A 26142-nucleotide genomic window follows, 5' to 3' on the forward strand; every position below is an offset into this window, starting at 1 on the left:
AAGACCCTTTGGGAGGTCAATGAGGATACTTTCCTGGAGATGGCTGGAAGGCGTGGTCCAAGAACCTATCTGTGGGGTCAGCAATGTACCGGAGAACCATGCTTCCTTCTCTGACTGGGAACCCGTTCTAGTTTAAATACAAATGTTGTTGGCTCAAACCCACACCTTAACTGCAAGTATCCGATGAATTAGAGATCAGTTTTTTTGTATGGTGAAAGACTCAAGTCAATACTGCAAAGTTTCCTTTTCAATACACCTCAATGTGGATTTGTGATGGTTACTGACCCCATTTCTGCTGTGGCACATTCCAATGCTGCTGTTCAACGTGCTGTTCTGGCTCTGAAACACAGATTCACACTCAGGTTAACACTTCCTTTTACATTTCAACACACATGGTAAAATACCACAAAAACACTCATTACTGTAGGCTTACTTCTTATAAGCTCTTGGTAGTTCTTCACAGTAATGTTTCGAAAGGTCAAACCTTTTAATTTCGTTAATGTGTATGAAGAAGATGTTCAAATAAAAGAAAACAAGGAATAAATAAGTGACAAAACAGCTCAGACAAATGTAAATATTTTCGACAGACTGAATAAGAGGAAATAGGAATAAGTTAAACAGGCGACATCTGTCAAAATTGCTGTATAGTGAACCAAATGCTGCAATTATATAATCAGGTTCCTGCACTTGTATTCTGCCAAAATATTTAACAAGTAGTGCTGCCTGCAAAGGTAATCAAAGTTGAAAGCTTATGGAGTAACCAGACGGCTTTCAGTAGCAGGCATACAGCTTAGATATACTGCCAACACTGCACTTGGAGATGAGTCTTAAGACAGACAGAGAAGGAGAGAGAGAGATGTCTTCTCATCTTAAATACCATCAATCAAGGTGCATCTGGGAGGAAGCAGGGTTGAGGGGGGAGTAGGGGTGAGAACAGAAATAGTATGGGGGAAGAAGAATACCCCTGATGACAATTTAACAGGAACGATTGGGTGATTGAGTGCAGTCTGGTTCAAGCCAGGTATGACTCGGTATGAATACCCACGTAAATGTAATTTGCTCTGTTTCATCCCCAACCTATGTACACCATGATTCAATTTCACCACAATGTCAAAAGAGACTAACTACTGGGTGTAGTAGGGAAACCTAAATTGCCTCCAGTAGTCTAAATTGCCTCCAGTAGTCTAAATTGTCAAATGATGTCCATTTTGGAAGTGGATAACAACATTCTGCAGACCCTTCTTTATAAAACAACAGAAAAGATGTGAGCATGAAGTGAGACATAATGGAATCCCTTTTCTTTGAGTCAGTGCAAGGATGTCATATTATCCAGTCCCTGTAATACACTAAAAAAACTATTATCTGTGTTAGAAATTAGAGCATAGACAGAGCCAGGGCCTGGTGGAAACCTTTTCTTTAGACAGGTTTAGCAGATTCCTGGACATCCCCATTGAACATGCATTTTAGAGTCCGGGAAATCGCCTCTCTAGGTTATAAGTGACTGCCACATAGCAGTAGATGATGGCTAGCCATGTTGATGTGTTATTGTACCATATCATGTAGGAGCTGTGTGCTGAAGGTGCTGAGGTATATATTACTATTATTGTACCGTGGAGTGTAGGAACTGTGTGCTATAGGTGCTGAGGTATATATTACTATTATTGTACCGTGGAGTGTAGGAGCTGTGTGCTGAAGGTGCTGAGGTATATATTACTATTATTGTACCGTGGAGTGTAGGAGCTGTGTGCTGAAGGTGCTGAGGTATATATTACTATTATTGTACCGTGGAGTGTAGGAGCTGTGTGCTGAAGGTGCTGAGGTATATATTACTATTATTGTACCGTGGAGTGTAGGAGCTGTGTGCTATAGGTGCTGAGGTATATATTACTATTATTGTACCGTAGAGTGTAGGAGCTGTGTGCTGAAGGTGCTGAGGTATATATTACTATTATTGTACCGTGGAGTGTAGGAGCTGTGTGCTGAAGGTGCTGAGGTATATATTACTATTATTGTACCGTGGAGTGTAGGAGCTGTGTGCTGAAGGTGCTGAGGTATATATTACTATTATTGTACCGTGGAGTGTAGGAGCTGTGTGCTGAAGGTGCTGAGGTATATATTACTATTATTGTACCGTGGAGTGTAGGAGCTGTGTGCTGAAGGTGCTGAGGTATATATTACTATTATTGTACTGTGGAGTGTAGGAGCTGTGTGCTGAAGGTGCTGAGGTATATATTACTATTATTGTACCGTGGAGTGTAGGAGCTGTGTGCTATAGGTGCTGAGGTATATATTACTATTATTGTACCGTAGAGTGTAGGAGCTGTGTGCTGAAAGTGCTGAGGTATATATTACTATTATTGTACCGTAGAGTGTAGGAGCTGTGTGCTATAGGTGTTGAGGTATATATTACTATTATTGTACCATATAATGTAGGAGCTGTGTGCTGAAGGTGCTGAGGTATATATTACTATTATTGTACCGTAGAGTGTAGGAGCTGTGTGCTATAGGTGCTGAGGTATATATTACTATTATTGTACCATATAATGTAGGAGCTGGGTGCTGAAGGTGCTGAGGTATATATTACTATTATTGTACCGTAGAGTGTAGGAGCTGGGTGCTGAAGGTGCTGAGGTATATATTACTATTATTGTACCGTAGAGTGTAGGAGCTGTGTGCTATAGGTGCTGAGGTATATATTACTATTATTGTACCGTAGAGTGTAGGAGCTGTGTGCTATAGGTGCTGAGGTATATATTACTATTATTGTACCGTAGAGTGTAGGAGCTGTGTGCTGAAGGTGCTGAGGTATATATTACTATTATTGTACCGTGGAGTGTAGGAGCTGTGTGCTATAGGTGCTGAGGTATATATTACTATTATTGTACCGTAGAGTGTAGGAGCTGTGTGCTGAAGGTGCTGAGGTATATATTACTATTATTGTACCGTAGAGTGTAGGAGCTGTGTGCTATAGGTGTTGAGGTATATATTACTATTATTGTACCATATAATGTAGGAGCTGTGTGCTGAAGGTGCTGAGGTATATATTACTATTATTGTACCGTAGAGTGTAGGAGCTGTGTGCTATAGGTGCTGAGGTATATATTACTATTATTGTACCATATAATGTAGGAGCTGGGTGCTGAAGGTGCTGAGGTATATATTACTATTATTGTACCGTAGAGTGTAGGAGCTGGGTGCTGAAGGTGCTGAGGTATATATTACTATTATTGTACCGTAGAGTGTAGGAGCTGTGTGCTATAGGTGCTGAGGTATATATTACTATTATTGTACTGTAGAGTGTAGGAGCTGTGTGCTATAGGTGCTGAGGTATATATGACTATTATTGTACCATATAATGTAGGAGCTGTGTGCTGAAGGTGCTGGGGTATATATTACTATTATTGTACCGTAGAGTGTAGGAGCTGTGTGCTATAGGTGCTGAGGTATATATTACTATTATTGTACTGTAGAGTGTAGGAGCTGTGTGCTGAAGGTGCTGAGGTATATATTACTATTATTGTACCGTAGAGTGTAGGAGCTGTGTGCTATAGGTGCTGAGGTATATATTACTATTATTGTACCATATAATGTAGGAGCTGGGTGCTGAAGGTGCTGAGGTATATATTACTATTATTGTACCGTAGAGTGTAGGAGCTGTGTGCTGAAGGTCCTGAGGTATATATTAATATTATTGTACCATAGAGTGTAGGTGCTGAGGTATATATTACTATTATTGTACCGTAGAGTGTAGGAGCTGGGTGCTGAAGGTGCTGAGGTATATATTACTATTATTGTACCGTAGAGTGTAGGAGCTGGGTGCTGAAGGTGCTGAGGTATATATTACCATTATTGTACCATAGAGTGTAGGTGCTGAGGTATATATTACTATTATTGTACCGTAGAGTGTAGGAGCTGGGTGCTGAAGGTGCTGAGGTATATATTACTATTATTGTACCGTAGAGTGTAGGAGCTGTGTGCTGAAGGTCCTGAGGTATATATTAATATTATTGTACCATAGAGTGTAGGTGCTGAGGTATATATTACTATTATTGTACCGTAGAGTGTAGGAGCTGGGTGCTGAAGGTGCTGAGGTATATATTACTATTATTGTACCGTAGAGTGTAGGAGCTGGGTGCTGAAGGTGCTGAGGTATATATTACCATTATTGTACCGTAGAGTGTAGGAGCTGTGTGCTGAAGGTGCTGAGGTATATATTACTATTATTGTACCATAGAGTGTAGGAGCTGTGTGCTGAAGGTGCTGAGGTATATATTACTATTATTGTACCGTAGAGTGTAGGAGCTGTGTGTTGAAAGTGCTGGGGTATATATTACTATTATTGTACCGTAGAGTGTAGGAGCTGTGTGCTGAAGGTGCTGAGGTATATATTACTATTATTGTACCGTAGAGTGTAGGAGCTGGGTGCTGAAGGTGCTGAGGTATATATTACCATTATTGTACCATAGAGTGTAGGTGCTGAGGTATATATTACTATTATTGTACCGTAGAGTGTAGGAGCTGGGTGCTGAAGGTGCTGAGGTATATATTACTATTATTGTACCGTAGAGTGTAGGAGCTGTGTGCTGAAGGTCCTGAGGTATATATTAATATTATTGTACCATAGAGTGTAGGTGCTGAGGTATATATTACTATTATTGTACCGTAGAGTGTAGGAGCTGGGTGCTGAAGGTGCTGAGGTATATATTACTATTATTGTACCGTAGAGTGTAGGAGCTGGGTGCTGAAGGTGCTGAGGTATATATTACCATTATTGTACCGTAGAGTGTAGGAGCTGTGTGCTGAAGGTGCTGAGGTATATATTACTATTATTGTACCATAGAGTGTAGGAGCTGTGTGCTGAAGGTGCTGAGGTATATATTACTATTATTGTACCGTAGAGTGTAGGAGCTGTGTGTTGAAAGTGCTGGGGTATATATTACTATTATTGTACCGTAGAGTGTAGGAGCTGTGTGCTGAAGGTGCTGAGGTATATATTACTATTATTGTACCGTAGAGTGTAGGAGCTGGGTGCTGAAGGTGCTGAGGTATATATTACTATTATTGTACCGTAGAGTGTAGGAGCTGTGTGCTGAAGGTGCTGAGGTATATATTACTATTATTGTACCGTAGAGTGTAGGAGCTGTGTGCGGGAGGTACTGGAGCTACTGAAGAAGCCGTGCTGAGGCACTAGGTACTCGTCTGCGTCCACAGCATCTTCCATGTCCTCTCCACTGATCAGACTGTGGTAGAACTTGGTGTCACTGGGGCTGGGGAGGTGCATCCGGTCGTCACCCTGGAAGAGACACACACAACTCACCATCAGTACCAAAAACACAGGCAGAAAGAATAATAGAGTAGCTAGGTGGTTGTTCACTAGCTTTACAGTGGCTGAGGGAGTCTAATAGATTTGTGTTGTGTGACTCTACAGTTATTCCTGGCAAGGAGCTAAAATGCTTACCTGGATGACAAGGTAACGTGGGGGATCCCGCGCCATCTTGGAAAACTCAGCTATCAGCTCCCGGAAACGAGGCCTGCTGTCTGCGTCGATCATCCAACATTTGACCATGATCATGTAGACGTCTATGGTACAGATGGGAGGCTGGGGGAGCCGCTCGCCTTTCTCTAGCACCCCTGCTACCTCACTGGCTGGGATGCCGTCATAGGGCTTGGTCCCAAACGTCATCAGCTCCCACGCGGTCACACCTAAACAGAGGTACAGTGAAACGGAGTCACAATCAATGACATAATCTCAGTTAAAAACTTTCATTATTGTCACACTTAATGATAGTGGCACAATCTCAGATAAAGTTCAGTCACTAGGGAAGATGACTGTTTTCATTCCAGAAAAGCCGATAGCATTGTGTTGATATCTGCCTAAGTTAGTTTTCAGAACATTCCACAGTAAACATCAGTAAGTTGGATGTGTCCTTAGGAGTGGGAGTTGTCATGTTCCGTTGGTGTTGGAGCAGTTTGAAAGGGAAAAGGAGGATGAGGAAAATGAGAAGAGGATGGAAAGAAGGGAGGAGGAGGGCTGGCTGCTGCTACTGATGTCTTTGCCTTGTAGAGCGGAAGACACAATCCAACCTCAGAGGACAGGATCTGGAGACTGGCCCGCTGAGTGTGTGTGTGTGTGTGTGTGTGTGTGTGTGTGTGTGTGTGTGTGTGTGTGTGTGTGTGTGTGTGTGTGTGTGTGTGTGTGTGTGTGTGTGTGTGTGTGTGTGTGTGTGTGTGTGTGTGTGTGTGTGTGTGTGTGTGTGTGTGTGTGTGTGTGTGTGTGTGTGCGTGTGTGTGCGCGTGTGTCTGTGCGTGTGTGTGTGTGCATGCTTGCGAGTGTCCAAACCGGGGGTGGTGTGTGTGTTGTTGACTTGAGAAAGTTGAGGTTTCAAAGTTTCTTTTGACAAGACATTGGGCCTCTGGGACTTGCGGTGCATATCACCGATACTAGTTAGCTGTTTCTCTCATCTCCCAGACTCTAGCAAACCAACATCCCCATTTGGACCTGACTCTAACAGATTTGCGTAAGTACATTATCCAGAATCAATATTTATGTATCTGGGGTTACACAAGCAATGTAGTTAATTCTGACACAATGCAGCATTGGCATGTTAGTGTTTTGGCAGAATGTAAAGGTATCAGTGCATTAATCCTATTAAATAGTGAATATGTAAGTTCTCCTGACTTACCATACCTCCACAGGATGCATGTTCTCCTGACTTACCATACCTCCACAGGATGCATGTTCTCCTGACTTACCATACCTCCACAGGATGCATGTTCTCCTGACTTACCATACCTCCACAGGATGCATGTTCTCCTGACTTACCATACCTCCACAGGATGCATGTTCTCCTGACTTACCATACCTCCACAGGATGCATGTTCTCCTGACTTACCATACCTCCACAGGATGCATGTTCTCCTGACTTACCATACCTCCACAGGATGCATGTTCTCCTGACTTACCATACCTCCACAGGATGCATGTTCTCCTGACTTACCATACCTCCACAGGATGCATGTTCTCCTGACTTACCATACCTCCACAGGATGCATGTTCTCCTGACTTACCATACCTCCACAGGATGCATGTTCTCCTGACTTACCATACCTCCACAGGATGCATGTTCTCCTGACTTACCATACCTCCACAGGATGCATGTTCTCCTGACTTACCATACCTCCACAGGATGCATGTTCTCCTGACTTACCATATCTCCACAGGATGCATGTTCTCCTGACTTACCATACCTCCACAGGATGCATGTTCTCCTGACTTACCATACCTCCACAGGATGCATGTTCTCCTGACTTACCATACCTCCACAGGATGCATGTTCTCCTGACTTACCATACCTCCACAGGATGCATGTTCTCCTGACTTACCATACCTCCACAGGATGCATGTTCTCCTGACTTACCATACCTCCACAGGATGCATGTTCTCCTGACTTACCATACCTCCACAGGATGCATGTTCTCCTGACTTACCATACCTCCACAGGATGCATGTTCTCCTGACTTACCATACCTCCACAGGATGCATGTTCTCCTGACTTACCATACCTCCACAGGATGCATGTTCTCCTGACTTACCATACCTCCACAGGATGCATGTTCTCCTGACTTACCATACCTCCACAGGATGCATGTTCTCCTGACTTACCATACCTCCACAGGATGCATGTTCTCCTGACTTACCATACCTCCACAGGATGCATGTTCTCCTGACTTACCATACCTCCACAGGATGCATGTTCTCCTGACTTACCATACCTCCACAGGATGCATGTTCTCCTGACTTACCATACCTCCACAGGATGCATGTTCTCCTGACTTACCATACCTCCACAGGATGCATGTTCTCCTGACTTACCATACCTCCACAGGATGCATGTTCTCCTGACTTACCATACCTCCACAGGATGCATGTTCTCCTGACTTACCATACCTCCACAGGATGCATGTTCTCCTGACTTACCATACCTCCACAGGATGCATGTTCTCCTGACTTACCATACCTCCACAGGATGCATGTTCTCCTGACTTACCATACCTCCACAGGATGCATGTTCTCCTGACTTACCATACCTCCACAGGATGCATGTTCTCCTGACTTACCATACCTCCACAGGATGCATGTTCTCCTGACTTACCATACCTCCACAGGATGCATGTTCTCCTGACTTACCATACCTCCACAGGATGCATGTTCTCCTGACTTACCATACCTCCACAGGATGCATGTTCTCCTGACTTACCATACCTCCACAGGATGCATGTTCTCCTGACTTACCATACCTCCACAGGATGTATGTTCTCCTGACTTACCATACCTCCACAGGATGCATGTTCTCCTGACTTACCATAGCTCCACACATCACTTTGATGTGTATATGTCCGGTAGAGGATGGACTCCAGTGCCATCCATTTGATTGGTACCTGCAGAGAAAGGGTTCTCATGACATAGAGCTCACTGTGCAAGACCAACCTGAGGTAGCTAATACTGGGCATCGTTAGACTATATATAATAGGTTGGGTAAGGGATGGACATAGTAACAACATACATTATCACTATCATACAATCAAAGTAAAAGGGGATTATAATATTAGATTTACACTCCAAAAAATGGGTTCTGTTACATTACTACACAGTAATTCAATTAAAATCAAATGACATGAGGAGATTGAGCAGACCTTTCCTCCGTCTGCGTGGTACTCCTTCTCGTCAGAGTTGAGGAGTTTGGCCAGGCCGAAGTCGGTGATCTTGACATGCTGAGGGGTCTTCACCAGGACGTTCCTCGCTGCCAGGTCACGATGCACCAGGTGATGCTCCTCCAGGTAGCTCATCCCCTGGGATCAACCACAGGTGAAAGGTCAAATTATCTTGTATACGTCGACGGCTATATGGGGCCTGTTCGATTACTACTGAAAATTAAGGAAGCATTCTAACAGTATTCACATTTTTCATGACTCATTGTTTGATTAGGTTTTAAAGAGGTCAACAAGACGTCAAATGAGGGTTGAACTGTAGGGGTCTATTAGGAGCCTATACATTGCCATACATGGTTACACCAGACGTTCCACTGACTCCTGTTTGATTAAATACCATACACTGTGACTCATGGGTAGTCAGAAATTAGGGTCAGGAAAACTCAGGGCCTCATCATAGTCTGGGTGCCATTAATCAGTAAGTTGGATGTGTCCTTAGTAGTGGGAGCTGTCAAGTTCCATTTGTGTTGGAGCAGTTTGAAACGGAGGATGATGAAGTATTGGAAAATCACTGCAATTTAAAAAAACACTATCTGGTCGATGACTGTTTAATTGCAGCTTAGTCTTACCTTGGCTATCTGTACACACCAGTTGAGAAGGTACTGGGACCCGATGTTGTCCTTGTTCTCCTTGACATAGTCCAGCAGACAGCCATAGGGCATGAGCTGGGTGACCAGCTGGACTGTAGAGGTCAGGCAGATGCCCAGCAGACGACAAACATGGGGGTGGTCCACACCGGCCATCACATAGGCCTCCTAGAGTCAGATAGATACAGTACCAACATTTACTACAGGCCAAGGAGGGCATCACTACTCTGCTCCACACTAGTCATCACATTGTAGGCATTATACAAAACACACAAACAGTACAGTATACAGCATTTAGGGCTAGGGATGGTGGCATCATTCTACTGTGACTTCATAAAACCCACCCAACATGAACATTTCATATCAACTGACAGCTTGAAGACAACGACGCTGGTCAGAACAATACGTCAACTTAGTGAATACTTTGAAGAGAGCGTTGACCTCATTACAAGAGGACAAGAGCAACATCACTGTGAAACCTCAGCTGTCCATGCACTCCATGAAGTCTGACTGAATTTTCATGACTGTCAGACCGGGGTTCAAATAGCATTTTAAATCTCTCAAATACTTGAGCCTGCCTGGAGTGCCAGGTGGGTAGAGTTTGTGCTTTTGGGACTATTCTATTGGTTCAACAATGCCAGGAAAGCTCAATCAAGCCCAGCTAAAGTATTTGAAAGATTTCCAATACTATTTCAACCCAGGTCTGGACTGTGTTTTTTAACTGCGGTTACTGGAAGAGATTCTAAATTCATTTCCAGAACACCTTAACATTGAATTAGTATCCTCCTCCCACGCCCAACCCTGGACCAAAGTTTCTCAATGAGTTAATCCCATTTCCTACGTCCCCATCGAGGTCCCTGACTAGAAACCTGACTCCATTTTCAAGCTAAATGTTGTCATTATTTCAGCTTCTACCTAAATGGAAGAGCATGTGCTTGGAATTAGACTATTAAAGGAAACGTGACACCTAAATTGGCCAGTAACATGCAATAATACTGAGTGTATTATGCAGCTAAATTAGGTCAAAATACTAATGTCAAAACATTAGCGCATGGTATGGATGGCCATCAATGACTGACTGATACCAGAGTGTGCCTAACAGCACTAACTTAGACTGTATAATACCATACAGATTCTACTGTGAATTAGATATAGACTCTTTATATTTGGAGGATAACAGATTCTAACTCCCATGAACAAACATCTTTGAGTAAAGTGACAGAGTGATATGACTCACGTCCAAGATCTCCTTGTTGGCTTTAGGTGATGTGGCCTCTCTTAAAACCTTGATGGCCACAGAGATCTTCACATCCTCTCCTTCAGGGACCCACAGACCCTGGATAGGACAGACCGTAGGGTTATTTAACATGATAACAGGAGAAATCTGTGTCAGTGTGTGTACTCTGATCATTTCTTTCAATCTTTTGTCGTTAGTAGAATGTGGGAATGGTAAAATAACTAATAAGGAGACAGGAGGGTGAGTGTGGATTGATGCATGATGTGGTGCATTAAATATCTGGCTGTTGTTGTAAAAACAGATGTAGATGTATCTAAAAGTGTTGGTTTATATTCAGTCTGAACATACATTCCCATAAACTCTTTACGTACAGTACCACAGTACAATCCATGAAACTGGAGTTTCCAGAATTAAATCTAGATACTGTGAGCATTTGTATTTACCTTGTATACAGTGCCGAAGGCCCCTGATCCCAAAACTTTGATTTTCTTAAACTCCGTCTCCTTCAGGATACGGAGCAGAGCCTGGTTGGGCGCCTCCCCACTGGGGGTCAGCGGTTCAACTAACTGTAGATGCATATAAGGATGGTTTACTTTGTTCACATTGATGCAATAAGGTGATTGAATTCCAGCCCTAGAAAGCCCTTGAGGCTCAGCAGTTCAATTTCTGCCTCTCACCTCTCTCTCCTGGAGGAGTCTTCGCAGGGTCCTCTTCTTCTTGATGTGGCGTCGTCTTAGCAACACGAAGACGGACAGGCCCATGATGAGAAAGGCCAGCATCCCGCCAACCACACCAGCTGCAATCACTGACAGCCCAGAGTTACTGAAAGGGGAACAGATGGTAACCAATCACTGACAGCCCAGAGTTACTGAAAGGGGAACAGATGGTAACCAATCACTGACAGCCCAGAGTTACTGAAAGGGGAACAGATGGTAACCAATCACTGACAGCCCAGAGTTACTGAAAGGGGAACAGATGGTAACCAATCACTGACAGCCCAGAGTTACTGAAAGGGGAACAGATGGTAACCAATCACTGACAGCCCAGAGTTACTGAAAGGGGAACAGATGGTAACCAATCACTGACAGCCCAGAGTTACTGAAAGGGGAACAGATGGTAACCAATCACTGACAGCCCAGAGTTACTGAAAGGGGAACAGATGGTAACCAATCACTGACAGCCCAGAGTTACTGAAAGGGGAACAGATGGTAACCAATCACTGACAGCCCAGAGTTACTGAAAGGGGAACAGATGGTAACCAATCACTGACAGCCCAGAGTTACTGAAAGGGGAACAGATGGTAACCAATCACTGACAGCCCAGAGTTACTGAAAGGGGAACAGATGGTAACCAATCACTGACAGCCCAGAGTTACTGAAAGGGGAACAGATGGTAACCAATCACTGACAGCCCAGAGTTACTGAAAGGGGAACAGATGGTAACCAATCAATGCGGGCAAAATACTTCCACAAATTATCAAATGTTCATTAGCTTAGTGTTTAAGTTTATGTTGAATTTGAACAGTATGTTTGTAAGTTAATATTCATGACTAGAGTCACTTGCTTACCCTTTAGACTGACAGCCTTTCAGACCAGGACCAGTACATCTGTAAACATATTAGCACATATATGTTTTTTTTATTCAAATCAAATCAAATTTTATTTGTCACATGCGCCGAATACAACAGTGAAATGCTTACTTAGGAACCCCTAACCAACAATGCAGTTTAAAGAAAATACAGATAAGAATAAGAAATAAAAGTAACAAGTAATTAAAGTGCAGCAGTAAAATAACAATAGCGAGACTATATACAGGGGGGAACCGGTACAGAGTCAATGTGAGGGGGCACCAGTTAGTTGAGGCAGTATGTACATGTAGGTAGAGTTATTAAAGTGACGATGCATAGATGACATCAGAGTAGCAGTGGTGTGGAGGGGGGGGGGGTAGCCATTTGACTAGATGTTCAGGAGTCTTATGGTTTGGGGGTAGAATCTGTATAGAAGCCTCTTGGACTTAGACTTGGCGCCGGTACCGCTTGCTATGCGGTACCGGCGAGGGTGGCTGGAGTCTTTGACCATTTTTAGGGCCTTCCGCTGACACCGCCTGGTATAGAGGTCCTAGATGGCAGGAAGCTTGGCCCCAGTGATGTACTGGGCCATTCGCACTACCCTCTGTAGTGCCTTGCGGTCGGAGGCCAAACAGTTGCCATACCAGGCAGTGATGCAACCAGTCAGGATGCTCTCGGTGGTGCAGCTGTAAAACCTTTTGAGGATCTGAGAACCTATGCCAAATCTTTTCAGGAATAGGTTTTGTTGTGCCCTCTTCATGACTGTCTTGGTGTGCTTGGACCATGTTAGTTTGTTGGTGATGTGGACTCCAAGGAACTTTAAGCTCTCAACCTGCTCCACTGCAGCCCCGTCGATCAGATTGGCGGCGTGCTCAGTCCTCTTTTTCCTGTAGTCCACAATCATCTCCTTTGTCTTGATCACGTTGACGGAGAGATTGTTGTCCTGGCACCACACGGCCAGATCTCTGACCTCCTCCCTATCAGCTGTTTTGTCGTTGTCGGTGATCAGGCCTGCTGTCATCTGCAAATGTAATGATGGTGTTGGAGTCATGCCTGGCCGTGCAGTCATGAGTGAACAGGGAGTACAGGAGGGGACTGAGCACGCACCCCTGAGGGGCCCCTGTGTTGAGGATCAGTGTGGCGAATGTGTTGTTACCTACCCTTACCACCTTGGGGGTGGCCCGTCAGGAAGTCCAGGATCCAGTTGCAGAGGGAGGTGTTTATTGCCAGGGTCCTTAGCTTAGTGATGAGCTTAGAGGGCACTATGGTGTTGAACGCTGAGCTATAGTCAATGAATAGCATTCTCACATAGCTGTTCTTTTTGTCCAGGTGGGAAAGGGCAGTGTGGAGTGCAATAGAGATTGCATCATTGGGGCGGTATGCAAATTGGAGTGGGTCTAGGGTTTATGGGATGATGGTGTTGTGAGCCATAACCAGCCTTTCAAAGCACTTCATGGCTACAGACGTGAGTGCTACGGGTCGGTAGTCATTTAGGCAGGTTACCATAGTGTTCTTGGGCACAGGCACTATGGTGGTCTGCTTAAAACATGTTGGTATTACAGACTCAGACAGGGAGATGTTGAAAATGTCAGTGAAGACACTTTCCAGTTGGCCTGCGTATGCTCGCAGTACACATCCTGGTAATCCATCTCGCCCTGCGGCCTTGTGAATGTTGACCTGTTTAAAGGTCTTACTCACATCGGCTTGCGAAGAGCGTGATCACAGTCTTTCAGAACAGCTGGTGCTCTTATGCATGTTTCAGTGTTACTTGCCTCGAAGAGAGCATAGAAGTAGTTTAGCTCATCTGGTAGGTTTGTGTCACTGGGCAGATCTCGGCTGTGCTTCCCTTTGTAGTCTGTAATGGTTTGCCAGCCCTGCCATATCTGACGAGCGTCAGAGCCGGTGTAGTACGATTTGAATGTTGGTCCTGTATTGACACTCTGCCTGTTTGATGGTTCGTCGGAGGGCATAGCGGGATTTGTTATAAGCTTCCGGGTTAGAGTCCCGCTCCTTGAAAGCGGCAGCTCTAGCCTTTAGCTCAGTGTGGATGCTGCCTGTAATCCATTAAATCTGGTTGGGGTATGTATGTACGGTCACTGTGGGGACGAGGTTATGCACTTATTGATGAATCCAATGACTGATGTGGTGTACTCCACAATGCCATCGGAGGAATCGCGGAACATATTCCAGTCTGTGCTAGCAAAACAGTCCTGTAGCTTAGCATCTGCTTCATCTGTCCACTTTTTTATTGATGTAGTCACTGGTGATTCCTGCTTTAATTTTTGCTTTTATGCAGGAATCAGGAGGATAGAATTATGGTCAGATTTGCCAAATGGAGGGCGAAGGAGAGCTTTTTATGCGTCTTTGTGTGTGGAGTAAAGGTGGTCCAGGGTTTTTTTCCTTCTGGTTGCACATTTAACATGCTTGTAGAAATTTGGTGAACAGTAATTATGTTTCCCTGCATTAAAGTCCCCTGCTACTAGGAGCGCCGCCTCTGGGTGAGCGTTTTCTTGTTTGCTTATGGCGGAATACAGCTAATTCAATTCTGTCTTAGTGCCAGTCTGTGGTGGTATGTAAACAGCTACGAAGAATACAGATAAACTCTCTCAGTAGGTAGTGTGGTCTACAGCTTATCATGAGATACTCTACCAAAGGCGAGCAATAGCTCGAGACCTCCTTAGATATCGTGCACCAACTGTTATTTACATAAATACATAGTCCGCCGCCCCTTGTCTTACCAGACGCTGCTGTTCTATTCTGCCGATACTCCGTATAACCAGCCAGCTGAATGTTGATATTGTCGCTGTTCAGCCACGACTCTGTGAAGCATTAGATGTTACAGCAGCTTGATGTTAAAGTAGTTTAATCTTCCGCGTATCTCGTTGATTTTATTCTCCAAGGATTGCACATTTGCTAGCAGAATGAAGGGAAGTGGGGGTTTATTCGATCGCCTACAAATTTTCAGAAGGCAGCCTGCACTTCGGCCCCTCTTTCTTTGCCTCCTCTTCACGCAGATCACGTGGATCGGGGCCTTTTCCCGAGGATACAGCATATCCTTCGTGTCGAGCTCATCAGAGTATTGAAAGGAAAATAATAATTCTGCTAGTTTGTGGTGAGTAATCGCAGTCCTGATGTATAGAAGTTCTTTTTGGTGATAAGAGACGGTAGCGGAAACATTATGTAGAAAATAAGTAAAAAAATAAGTTACAAACAACGCAAATAAAAAAACAATCGGCTGGGGGCACGTAAAACGTCTGCCTTCTTCTCCGCCGCCATTTGTGTATTTGTGAATTATTAATGAATTTATGCGGTTGTGACAGATGCCCTTACTTACCCCTCGGTACAGTTCTGGTGGCACAGCTGGCACACCTTCATCTTATCTGCGTATTTCCAGATGAAGGTGTTCTTGCCCCCAGCCACCCCTCTAGGGCACCACGGGACACAGTTGTCTCCATCTTTGAAGTTGGCACACCGGGTACACTGCTCATGACCCTGAAAGAAAGGAGGATAGCAAGACAATGTATTACATACACATCTAAATAAACATTCTAAGGAAACAGCCCTAATGTGCTGAGATGTAGAATCATTAACAAACACAAGCAGTGTGCCCAGTGTACCAACTTCAAAGATGGCGACAACTGTGTCCCGGGGTGCTCACATGCTAATATGTTTACAGATGTACTGATCCTGGTCTGAAAGGCTGCCAGTCTAAAGGGTAAGCAAATGACTCTGCAATAGAATGCCAGAGAAATACATTGTGCCTATTGTTCTGGGACATAGCATGGAGAGACACACAAACTGCTACATATTATATTATAGGGAGAGAGACATCCCACTGGTCAAAAACTGGTTGAATCAACATTGTTTCCACCTCATTTCAACAACAAACTTCTGTGTGATGATGTTGAATCAACTTGGAAAACTGATTGGATTTGCAAAAAGTCATCAACGCAAGGGAATAAAAAAAACGAATTCCAATGACATGTTGACATTTTTTGTTTCATGTTGATTTTTTCTGTTGGTTAACAACTCAACCAAATGTAAATCAAAACTAGATGTTGAAAATACATCTGTGCCCAGTGGGATACTTCTTCATAGTATATTATAGTGACACATACTACTACATAGTACACTACAGTTCAGAAGTTTGGGCTCACTTAGAAATGGCCTCAAGTCCTCAACTGGCAGTTTCATTAAATAGTACCCACAAAACACCAGTCTCAACGTCAACAGTGAAAAGGTGACTCCAGGATGCTGGCCTTCTAGGCAGAGTTCCTCTGTCCAGTGTGTATTATTTTGCCCATCTTAATATGTTATTTTTATTAGTCTGAGATATGGCTTTTTCTTTGCAACTATGCCTAGAAGTCCAGCCTCCCGGAGTCGCCTCTTCCCAGTTGACGTTGAGACTGGTGTTTTGCGGGTACTATTTCATGAAGCTGCCAGTTAAGGACTTGTGAGTTGTCTGTTTCTCAAACTAGACGCTATAATGTACTTGTCCTCTTGCTCAGTTGTGCACCGTGGCCTCCCATTCCACTTTTTATTCTGGTTAGAGACAATTTGCATTATTCTGTGACGGGAGTAGTACACTGCGCTGTATGAGATCTTCAGTTTCTTGGCAATTTCCCGCATGGAATAGCCTTCATTTCTCAGTACGAGAATAGACTGACGGGTTTCAGAAGACGGGTTTCTGGCCATTTTGAACCTGTAATCGAACCCACAAATGCTGATGCTCCAGACACTCAACTAGTCTAAAGAAGGCCAGTTTTATTGCTTCTTTAATTAGCACAACCGTTTTCAGCTGTGCTAACATAATTGCAAAAGGGTTTTCGAATTATCCATTAGTCTTTTAAAATTATATAAACTTGGATTAGCTATCACAACGTGCCATTGGAACACAGGAGTGATGGTTGCTGATAATGGGCCTCTGTACGCCTATGTAGATATTCCATAAAAAAAATATTCCGTTTCGAGCTACAATAATCATTTACACCAACACCATTACACCAACAATGTCTACACTGTATTTCTGATCAATTTGATGTTATTTTAATGGACAAAAAATGTGCTTTTCTTTCAAAAACAAGGACATTTCTTTGTGACCCCAAACTTTTGAATGGTAGTGTATACTATATTACAGAGACTGCACTGACGTAGCATATATAAGAGACACACATACTGGTCCAGAGCAGGTCTGGGTCCCGTTGAGGAGCTGACACTCAAGGTGACACTCCACACACGTCTTATTCACTTCAGTCTCCCGTGGCTCCCTGCAACAATTAGGACACATGATAGCATGAAGCATATTTCCACTAGCCTAGTCCCAATTCGGTTTGTGCCATCTTGCCAACTCCTCTAGTCATTGTCCCATAGGAGTTGGTAAGATAGGGACCAGGCTATATTTCTATTGGTTGAACATTTAATTTCAGATGGTTGCATTTGCAGTGAAATACTTGATCCCGTTCCTCATAGCAGTAGTTAAATTGTAAGCAAGGTTGATGCTCAATGTTTGACAGAGGAGAGGACTCCCAAAGTTAAACAGCTATGAGTTAAGTGATTCCATTCCAGCTGAGAGAACTTTCTTCATTACCAAAAGTGAACAATTCTACTGTTAAGTACTGTCTTACTACCTTTCTTAGATATACTCCATCTGTTTTTACTGTTAAATTCCATACATCGTTTCATGCAACATTTTCTTGCAAAATACACGTTTTTCTTTGCCAAGTATACAACAAGTTACTTTCACTTTTCCTCCCTGCTTCAGCTACAGAATCAGGTTACAATGTCTCCTCTCACCCCTCCAGTAGGTTACAATGGCTCCTCTCTCACCCCTCCAGTAGGTTACAATGTCTCCTCTCTCACCCCTCCAGTAGGGTACAATGGCTCCTCTCTCACCCCTCCAGTAGGTTACAATGGCTCCTCTCTCACCCCTCCAGTAGGTTACAATGGCTCCTCTCTCACCCCTCCAGTAGGTTACAATGACTCATCTCTCACCCCTCCAGTAGGTTACAATGGCTCCTGTCTCACCCATCCAGTAGGTTACAATGGCTCCTTATCTCACTCCTCCAGTAGGTTACAATGGCTCCTCTCTCACCCCTCCAGTAGGTTACAATGGCTCCTCTCTCACCCCTCCAGTAGGGTACAATGGCTCCTCTCTCACCCCTCCAGTAGGTTACAATGGCTCGTCTCTCACCCCTCCAGTAGGTTACAATGGCTCCTCTCTCACCCCTCCAGTAGGGTACAATGGCTCCTCTCTCACTCCTCCAGTAGGTTACAATGGCTCCTTATCTCACCCCTCGAGTAGGTTACAATGGCTCCTCTTTCACCCCTCCAGTAGGTTACAATGACTTCTCTCTCACCCCTCCAGTAGGTTACAATGGCTCCTTATCTCACCCATCCAGTAGGTTACAATGGCTCCTTATCTCACCCCTCCAGTAGGTTACAATGGCTCCTTATCTCACCCCTCCAGTAGGTTACAATGGCTCCTTATCTCACCCCTCCAGTAGGTTATAATGGCTCCTTATCTCACCCCTCCAGTAGGTTACAATGGCTCCTTATCTCACCCCTCCAGTAGGTTACAATGGCTCCTTATCTCACCACTCCAGTAGGTTACAATGGGGAACAGATAGGGGCTCCTCTCACCCCTCCAGTAGGTTGCAGGAGTCGACACAGCTTCCTGCTCGGCTGTAGTCCTGACAGGCGAAACACATGGTGGGTCCAGGACCCCAGCAGCCATCTCTGGTACACATCCTGTCACACGTGCTGTTCTGCATCCCTGCAAACACACATACAGACGCATACTATAGATAGGCCCAAAACATTGTTAAAGACTCCAGTCACCCAAGCCTTAACTGTTCTCTTCTACCGCACATCACGGTCCAAAAGGCTCCTTAACAGCTTCTACCCCCAAGCCATAAAACTGCTGAACAATTAATTAAATGGCCACCTGGACTATTTACATTGACCCCCCCCTCCTTTGATTTTACACTGCTGCTACTCGCTGTTTATTATCTACGGTATGCATAGTCACTTTACCTCTACCTACCTCGACTAACCTTTACTCCAGCACATCGACTTGGTACCGGAACCCCCTGTATATAGCCTCCACATCGACTTGGTACCAGAACCCCCTGTATATAGCCTCCACATTGACTTGGTACCGGAACCCCTTGTATATAGCCTCCACATCGACTCGGTACCGGAACCCCCTGTATATAGCCTCCACATTGACTCGGTACCGGAACCCCCTGTATATAGCCTCCACATTGACTCGGTACCGGAACCCCCTGTATATAGCCTCCACATTGACTCGGTACCGGAACCCCCTGTATATAGCCTACACATCGACTCGGTACCGGAACCCCCTGTATATAGCCTCCACATTGACTCGGTACCGGAACCCCCTGTATATAGCCTCCACATTGACTCGGTACCGGAACCCCTGTATATAGCCTCCACATGACTCAGTACCGGAACCCCTGTATATAGCCTCCACATTGACTCAGTACCGGAACCCCTGTATATAGCCTCCACATTGACTCAGTACCAGGAACCCCCTGTATATAGCCTCCACATTGACTCAGTACAGGAACCCCCTGTATATAGCCTCCACATTGACTCAGTACCGGAACCCCTGTATATAGCCTCCACATTGACTCAGTACCGGAACCCCTGTATATAGCCTCCACATTGACTCAGTACCGGAACCCCCTGTATATAGCCTCCACATTGACTCAGTACCGGAACCCCCTGTATATAGCCTCCACATTGACTCAGTACCGGAACCCCCTGTATATAGCCTCCACATTGACTCAGTACCGGAACCCCCTGTATATAGCCTCCACATTGACTCAGTACCGGAACCCCCTGTATATAGCCTCCACATTGACTCAGTACCGGAACCCCCTGTATATAGCCTCGGTATTGTTACTTTATTTGATTTAGTAAATCTTTTCTTAACTCTATTTCTTGAACTGCATTGTTGGTGAAGTGCTTGTAGTAAGTAAGCATTTCACCTGTTGAACCCTTTTCTCTTTTCACACAACCCTGCACAAGCAACAAGCTAGCGTTCATTTCCTTTCTCCCACAATAACACTCCATCATCATTGCATTCTGTATCTATCACAGTTTTATTACCACAACAATAGAGTGCAAATATTATCTCAGAGTCACTCATATCCCAGTGTAACCATTCGTTTAGTAAGACCCGAACATGTTATCGCTCATTTGTCATGGGCTTGAGCTGATATGATGGTGTTCACTCCTGGTGTTTGTTGTGCATCTCCTGTTTGTTAGTGTTCGCTTTTTTCTGTTATGTGACCGCAAAAATCTATAAAAATGTTAATCATAAAAAAATGACTGAATGATTTACCGCAGTCGGCTGCGTCGGCGTTGTTCTCCAGCCGGGCGGTCTGAGTGTCGGACTTGAACAACTGCTTCCAGTGGTGATTCTTGGTGTAGCAGAGGTTGGGGTTTTTTGCAATGACCACGTCTCCGTCACTGATCTCCTTCAGGTTACGCAGCCCCAGGTGGGTGATGGTTAACTGGGTTATGGCCAAGCTCAACAGAACACTGAGAACAGAGAGAGGGAGAGAGAGAGGAGTTAAAGGGATATTGAATGAGTCACATCAACTCATTCACGGTCAGTGGCACCCTGTAGTAGAGGTTGAGGTTTAGAGAGAGGCCAGAAACAGTGATCTTACCGCTTGGTCCGTCCACGGATGATCTCCAGGTTCTCAAATGGACTGAGGGACGTCATGTTCTCAGGCCAGTTCTGAATCAGCAAGTACCCTGGAAGATGAATAGATGTTTTTGTAATAATCGTGAAAAGTGCACTTTAGTCTGATTTGAACTGCCATGGCTCTATTCTTACCGGTAATTTCTCTAACTGTCTTGAAAACTTCTAGCTTGGCCGGATCCATCTTAGGTGCTTTGGTGAACGTGTCCCTGTGAATAGCAATAACAACTGTGACATGCATCTGTCATATTTGTGAATTTCACAATACAAAGGTTAGAAATGATCTATGATGTTTCTGCAATTTCAAAAGACCTTAATGTGCTCATTACTTACCCATGGATAGATGTGTAGATAATAGCAATGTTCCCATTGATTTTGGTACAGTTTTTAAATGTGTCAATGTTGGTGGCATTAATTGACAGAATATTGGCAAGTTTTCCCATTCCAAGTCCATTGCAAACTGTGAAAATTAGTAACATATTAATAAAAACAAACGTAGCTACTAATTTCTTGACACACAGAAAAGTTAGTTTGAGAAATCACAAGCCTCCCAAAAAACAGAAGAGTAGTGCAGTACATCAGGTTAAAATACATTTTTATTCAATAAGTAAAATTCAAAAATCGGAAAATCCTCTATTGGAAATAAAATGGTATTGAACACAACCCTGCAGTGCATCTTTGGGGAATAACACTGGGGTGAACTTGATGTTATAGAGAGGCACATTCATGCAGTATCATCGTGAATGCTATAATCCCTGCCATCAGAATATATAGTAGGAGCTGTAGCATTATTAACTACCTTTGGGACACAGTCCATCACACTTCTTGCACTTCCTGACCCCTCCCTCGTCCACCTCGTATGTGTCACCACTGCATGTCCGAACGCACGCTCCATGGTCCGTCACCACATAGTTATCTGAGGAGGGGAAAAAAATCTAAAATGATTATATTCTAAGAGTACACAATCAGCACTCATTAATCATATACATATGGTTCTAAAATCAAGTCAAATTAAAAACAATAAAAAAAAAAATCTAATTTCTTCAAAGGAATAGAACTATGAAAATATATAATAAACCTATATAATGCAATACTGCAGGACAGTATTTTAGGCATGCCAGAGGTTGAGTGCTGATTCTAACAGAAAGTGGAGGCTGCTGCATTAGCACACCCTAAAACTACAACATTTTCTTTCCTCGCTTATGCAGTTTATGATTAAACTCAGTCTGACACAGACTGACTGACACGAACACCAGGCTAGAGGGACCATGTATCCCCTTGTTCAAAATACCAGATCTGAACATTTCACATCACTGAGACTCACACAGTACCGGTCAAAAGTTTAGACACACCTACTCATTCAAGGGTTTTCTTTATTTGTACAATCTATGAAGTTAGTGTTAAACAAATGAAAATATATTTTAGTTTTTAGATTCTTAAAAGTAGCCACCCATTGCCTTGATGATAGCTTTGCACACTCTTGGCATTCTCTCAGCCAGCTTCATTTGGACTGCTTTTCCAACAGTCTTGAAGGAGTTCCCACATATGCTGAGCACATGTTGGCTGCTATTCCTGACAGTGTCACCAGCAAAGCACCCCCACACCATCACACCTCCTCCTCCATGCTTCACAGTTGGAACCACACATGTGGAAATCATCCGTTCACCTACTCTGCGTCTCACAAAGACACGGCGGGTGGAAACAAAAATCTCTCATTTGGACTCATCAGACCAAAGGACAGATTTCCACCAGTCTAATGTCCATTGCTCGGGTTTCTTGGCCCAAGCAAGTCTCTTTTTCTTATTGCTGTCCTTTAGTAGTGGTTTCTTTGCAGCAATTTGACCATGAAGGCCTGATTAACGCAGTCTCCTCTGAACAGTTGATGTTGAGATGTCTGTTACTTGAACTTTGTGAAACATTTATTTGGCCTGCAATTTCTGAGGCTAGTAACTAATGAATTCTGGGTCTTCCTTTCCTGTGGGGTTCTCATGAGAGCCAGTTTCATCATAGCGCCTAATGGGTTTTGCCAGTGGTGTAAAGTACTTCAATAAAAATACTTTGGTCCAATTGCCACACTTATCAAGAGAACATCCCTGGTCATCCCTACTGCTTCTGATCTGGCGGACTCAAGAAACACAAATGCTTTGTTTTTAAATTATGTCTGAGTGTTGGAGTGTGACCCTGGCTATTCATTAATAAGGTTTTTTTTTTATTCTTACTTTTACTTTTTATACTTACAGTTGAAGTCGGAAGTTTACATTCACCTTAGCCAAATACATTTAAACTCAGTTTTTCACAATTCCTGACATTTAATCCTAGTAAGAATTCCCTGTCTTAGGTCAGTTAGAATCATCACTTTATTTTAAGAATGTGAAATGTCAGAATAATGGTTGAGAGAATTATTTATTTCAGCTTTTATTTATTTTATCACATTCCCAGTGGGTCAGAAGTTTACCATACACTCAATTAGCATTTGGTAGCATTGCCTTTAAAATTGTTTAACTTGGGTCAAATGTTTCAGGTAGCCTTCCACAAGTTTCCCACAATAAGTTGGGTGAATTTTGGCCCATTCTTCCTGACAGAGCTGGTGTAACTGTCAGGTTTGTAGGCCTCCTTGCTCGCACATGCTTTTTCAGAAGCCATTTTTCTACAACTATGGAAGTATGCTTGGGGTCATTGTCCATTTGGAAGACCCATTTGTGACCAAGCTTGAACTTCCTGACTGATGTCTTGAGATGTTGCTTCAATATATCCACGTAATTTTCCTTCCTCATGATGCCAAACAGTTCTATTTTTGTTTCATCAGACCAAAAGTACAATCTTTGTCCCCATTTGCAGTTGCAAACCGTAGTCTGGCTTTTTTATGGCGGTTTTGGAGCAGTGGCTTCTTCCTTGCTTAGCGTCCTTTCAGGTTATGTCGATATAGGACTCGTTTTACTGTGGATATAGATACTTTTGTACCTGTTTCCTCCAGCGTCTTCACAAGGTCCTTTGCTGTTGTTCTGGGATTGATTTGCACTTTTCGCACCTCTAGGAGACAGAACGCGTCTCCTTCCTGAGCGGTATGACGGCTGCGTGGTCCCATGGTGTTTATACTTGCGTACTATTGTTTGTACAGATGAACGTGGTCCTGTTAGGCATTTGGAAATTACTCCCAATGATGAACCAGACTTGTGGAGGTCTACAACTTTTTTTCCTGATGTTTTTGCTGATTTCTTTTGATGTTCCCATGATGAAACACATCCACAGGTACACCTCCAATTGACTCAAATGATGTCAATTAGTCTATCAGAAGCTGCTAAAGCCATGACATAATTTTCTGTAATTTTCCAAGCTGCTTAAAAGCAGTCAGCAGTGTATGTAAACCTCTGACCGACTGGAATTGTGATACAGTGAATTATACGTGAAATAATCTGTCTGTAAACAATTGTTGGAAAAATTACTTGTGTCATGCACAAAGTAGATGTCCTAACTGACTTGCCAAAACTATAGTTTGTTAACAAGAAATTTGTGGAGTGGTTGAAAAACGAGTTTGAATGTCTCCAACCTAAGTGTATGTAAACTACCGACTTCAACTGTAAGTATATTTTAGCAACTACATTTACTTTTGATACTTAAGTATATTTAAAACCAAATACTTTTAGACTTTTACTCAACTAGTATTTTACTGGGTGACTTTCATTTGAGTCATTTTCTATGCAGATATCTTTACATGTACTCAAGTATGAGATTTGAGTACTTTTTCCACCACTGTTTTTTTGCAACTGCACTTGAAGAAACGTTCAAAGTTCTAGAAATTTTCCAGATTGACTGACCTTCATTTCTTAAAGTGATGATGGACTGTCATTTTTCTTTGCTTATTTGAGCTGTTCTTGCCATAATAAGGACTTGTACCAAATAGGGCTATCTTCTGTATACCACCCCTACCTTGTCACAACACAACTGATTGGCTCAAATGCATTAAGAAGGACAGAAATTCCACAAAGGTTTAAATAAGGCACACCTGTTGTCTGAAATGGACTCATGGTGCTGGTTGAGAGAATGCCAAGAGTGTGCAAAGCTGTCATCAAGGCAAAGGGTAGATATTTTGAAGAATCGCAAATATAAAATATATTTTGATTTGTCTAACACTGTTTTGGTTACTACATGATTCCAAATGTGTTATTTCATAGTTTTGATGTCACCACTATTATTCTATAATGTAGAAAATAGTTTTAAAAAAAGAAAAACCCTTGTGTCCAAACTTTTGACAGGTACTGTATGTGTTGTCTGTAGACCTGGTTGAAGCCCCCTCTGTGTACAGTTTATAAACCAGGGCTTCCCAGTCCTGGTCCTGGAGGGCCAAAACACGTCTGGTTTTTGTTTCTACCTGGTAGCTAATTGCACTATTTAAGTAGCTCAAGTTTAAGACATACCTGGGTACTGCAGGCTGCCATTAATAACTAAATGATGATCCGTATAACTTATTTTGTGTGTAATTGTAAAGCTCAAGGAGACACATCTGGTGTATTAGAAGTAGCTATTGGTACCATGATTGTCTTCTAATATTTGATTTATTTACATGAAGATTGCCAATTTTCCATTCACTATAATGGGGATCCTGTTTTCTGCTAACAATGCCTGCTGTACCACAGTCAGCTTTGAACCTCTGTGGCTTCAATGAGACGGGGGAGTCGTTCTCCCCTGTTCCCAGGTCTGAATTAGTCCGTGATTATGAGAGGATGAAAACCAGAAGTGTTTCGGCCCTCCAGTACCAGGATGGGGCAGCCATGTTCTAAACAATCCTTATATCATTTATCCTATACTGCAGCCTCAGAGGAGGTAATGGGGGGACATGGAGGGGACACGGAGGGCCATGGGGGTTTTCTTACGAGGACAAGTCTTGACGCAGGTGGCCCCAAAGTTGTACTTCCCGTCTGGGTTGTTGACCAATTGGTGAAGGTTACGGTCGTAGAGCAGGAGGCGGGGACACGAGTCTTTACACATCCCATCATCCTGAAAGTCACGGCAGGCCTACGACATCAAAGAGGGTTGTGTTTATTAGGCACCAAACGGAAGAAAACTGACTGACACCGGGAGGGACAACCTGAACTTGTCCAATAGGAAATGTTTGTTTTCACTTTCCCATTGCAAAATGTTTTAAATGGCCTAATCACAGTGCTTGACTTGGACAATAGGTTTGGGTACTCATTTTGGGTGCCGGTACTGTTTATATTTAGGTGCAGGAGCTCCGCAATACTTTTGAGCT

The 26142-nt window shown here is 43.4% G+C and overlaps 1 protein-coding gene across 1 annotated transcript in view; it reads right to left on the reverse strand.

The window, feature by feature from the left end:
- Positions 1 to 26142, reverse strand: part of LOC124009655 (epidermal growth factor receptor-like) — an 84917-nt gene that overhangs the window by 2391 nt on the left and 56384 nt on the right. Inside the window, exons 7-26 of the mRNA XM_046321677.1 lie at positions 25766 to 25907; positions 21694 to 21810; positions 21228 to 21354; positions 21030 to 21103; positions 20860 to 20947; positions 20529 to 20728; positions 18800 to 18932; positions 17337 to 17427; positions 15495 to 15652; positions 12161 to 12199; positions 11271 to 11415; positions 11037 to 11159; positions 10594 to 10692; positions 9339 to 9524; positions 8695 to 8850; positions 8364 to 8439; positions 5459 to 5703; positions 5126 to 5293; positions 286 to 339; positions 34 to 127 (exon numbers count right to left, since the gene is read on the reverse strand). Coding sequence (XP_046177633.1) covers positions 34 to 127; positions 286 to 339; positions 5126 to 5293; positions 5459 to 5703; positions 8364 to 8439; positions 8695 to 8850; positions 9339 to 9524; positions 10594 to 10692; positions 11037 to 11159; positions 11271 to 11415; positions 12161 to 12199; positions 15495 to 15652; positions 17337 to 17427; positions 18800 to 18932; positions 20529 to 20728; positions 20860 to 20947; positions 21030 to 21103; positions 21228 to 21354; positions 21694 to 21810; positions 25766 to 25907 — 2515 coding nt within the window. The remainder of the gene's footprint in view (positions 1 to 33; positions 128 to 285; positions 340 to 5125; positions 5294 to 5458; positions 5704 to 8363; positions 8440 to 8694; positions 8851 to 9338; positions 9525 to 10593; positions 10693 to 11036; positions 11160 to 11270; positions 11416 to 12160; positions 12200 to 15494; positions 15653 to 17336; positions 17428 to 18799; positions 18933 to 20528; positions 20729 to 20859; positions 20948 to 21029; positions 21104 to 21227; positions 21355 to 21693; positions 21811 to 25765; positions 25908 to 26142) is intronic.

This window comes from Oncorhynchus gorbuscha, linkage group LG22 (assembly GCF_021184085.1).
Source record: "Oncorhynchus gorbuscha isolate QuinsamMale2020 ecotype Even-year linkage group LG22, OgorEven_v1.0, whole genome shotgun sequence".
In the NCBI taxonomy this organism is placed as follows: Eukaryota; Metazoa; Chordata; class Actinopteri; order Salmoniformes; family Salmonidae; genus Oncorhynchus; species Oncorhynchus gorbuscha.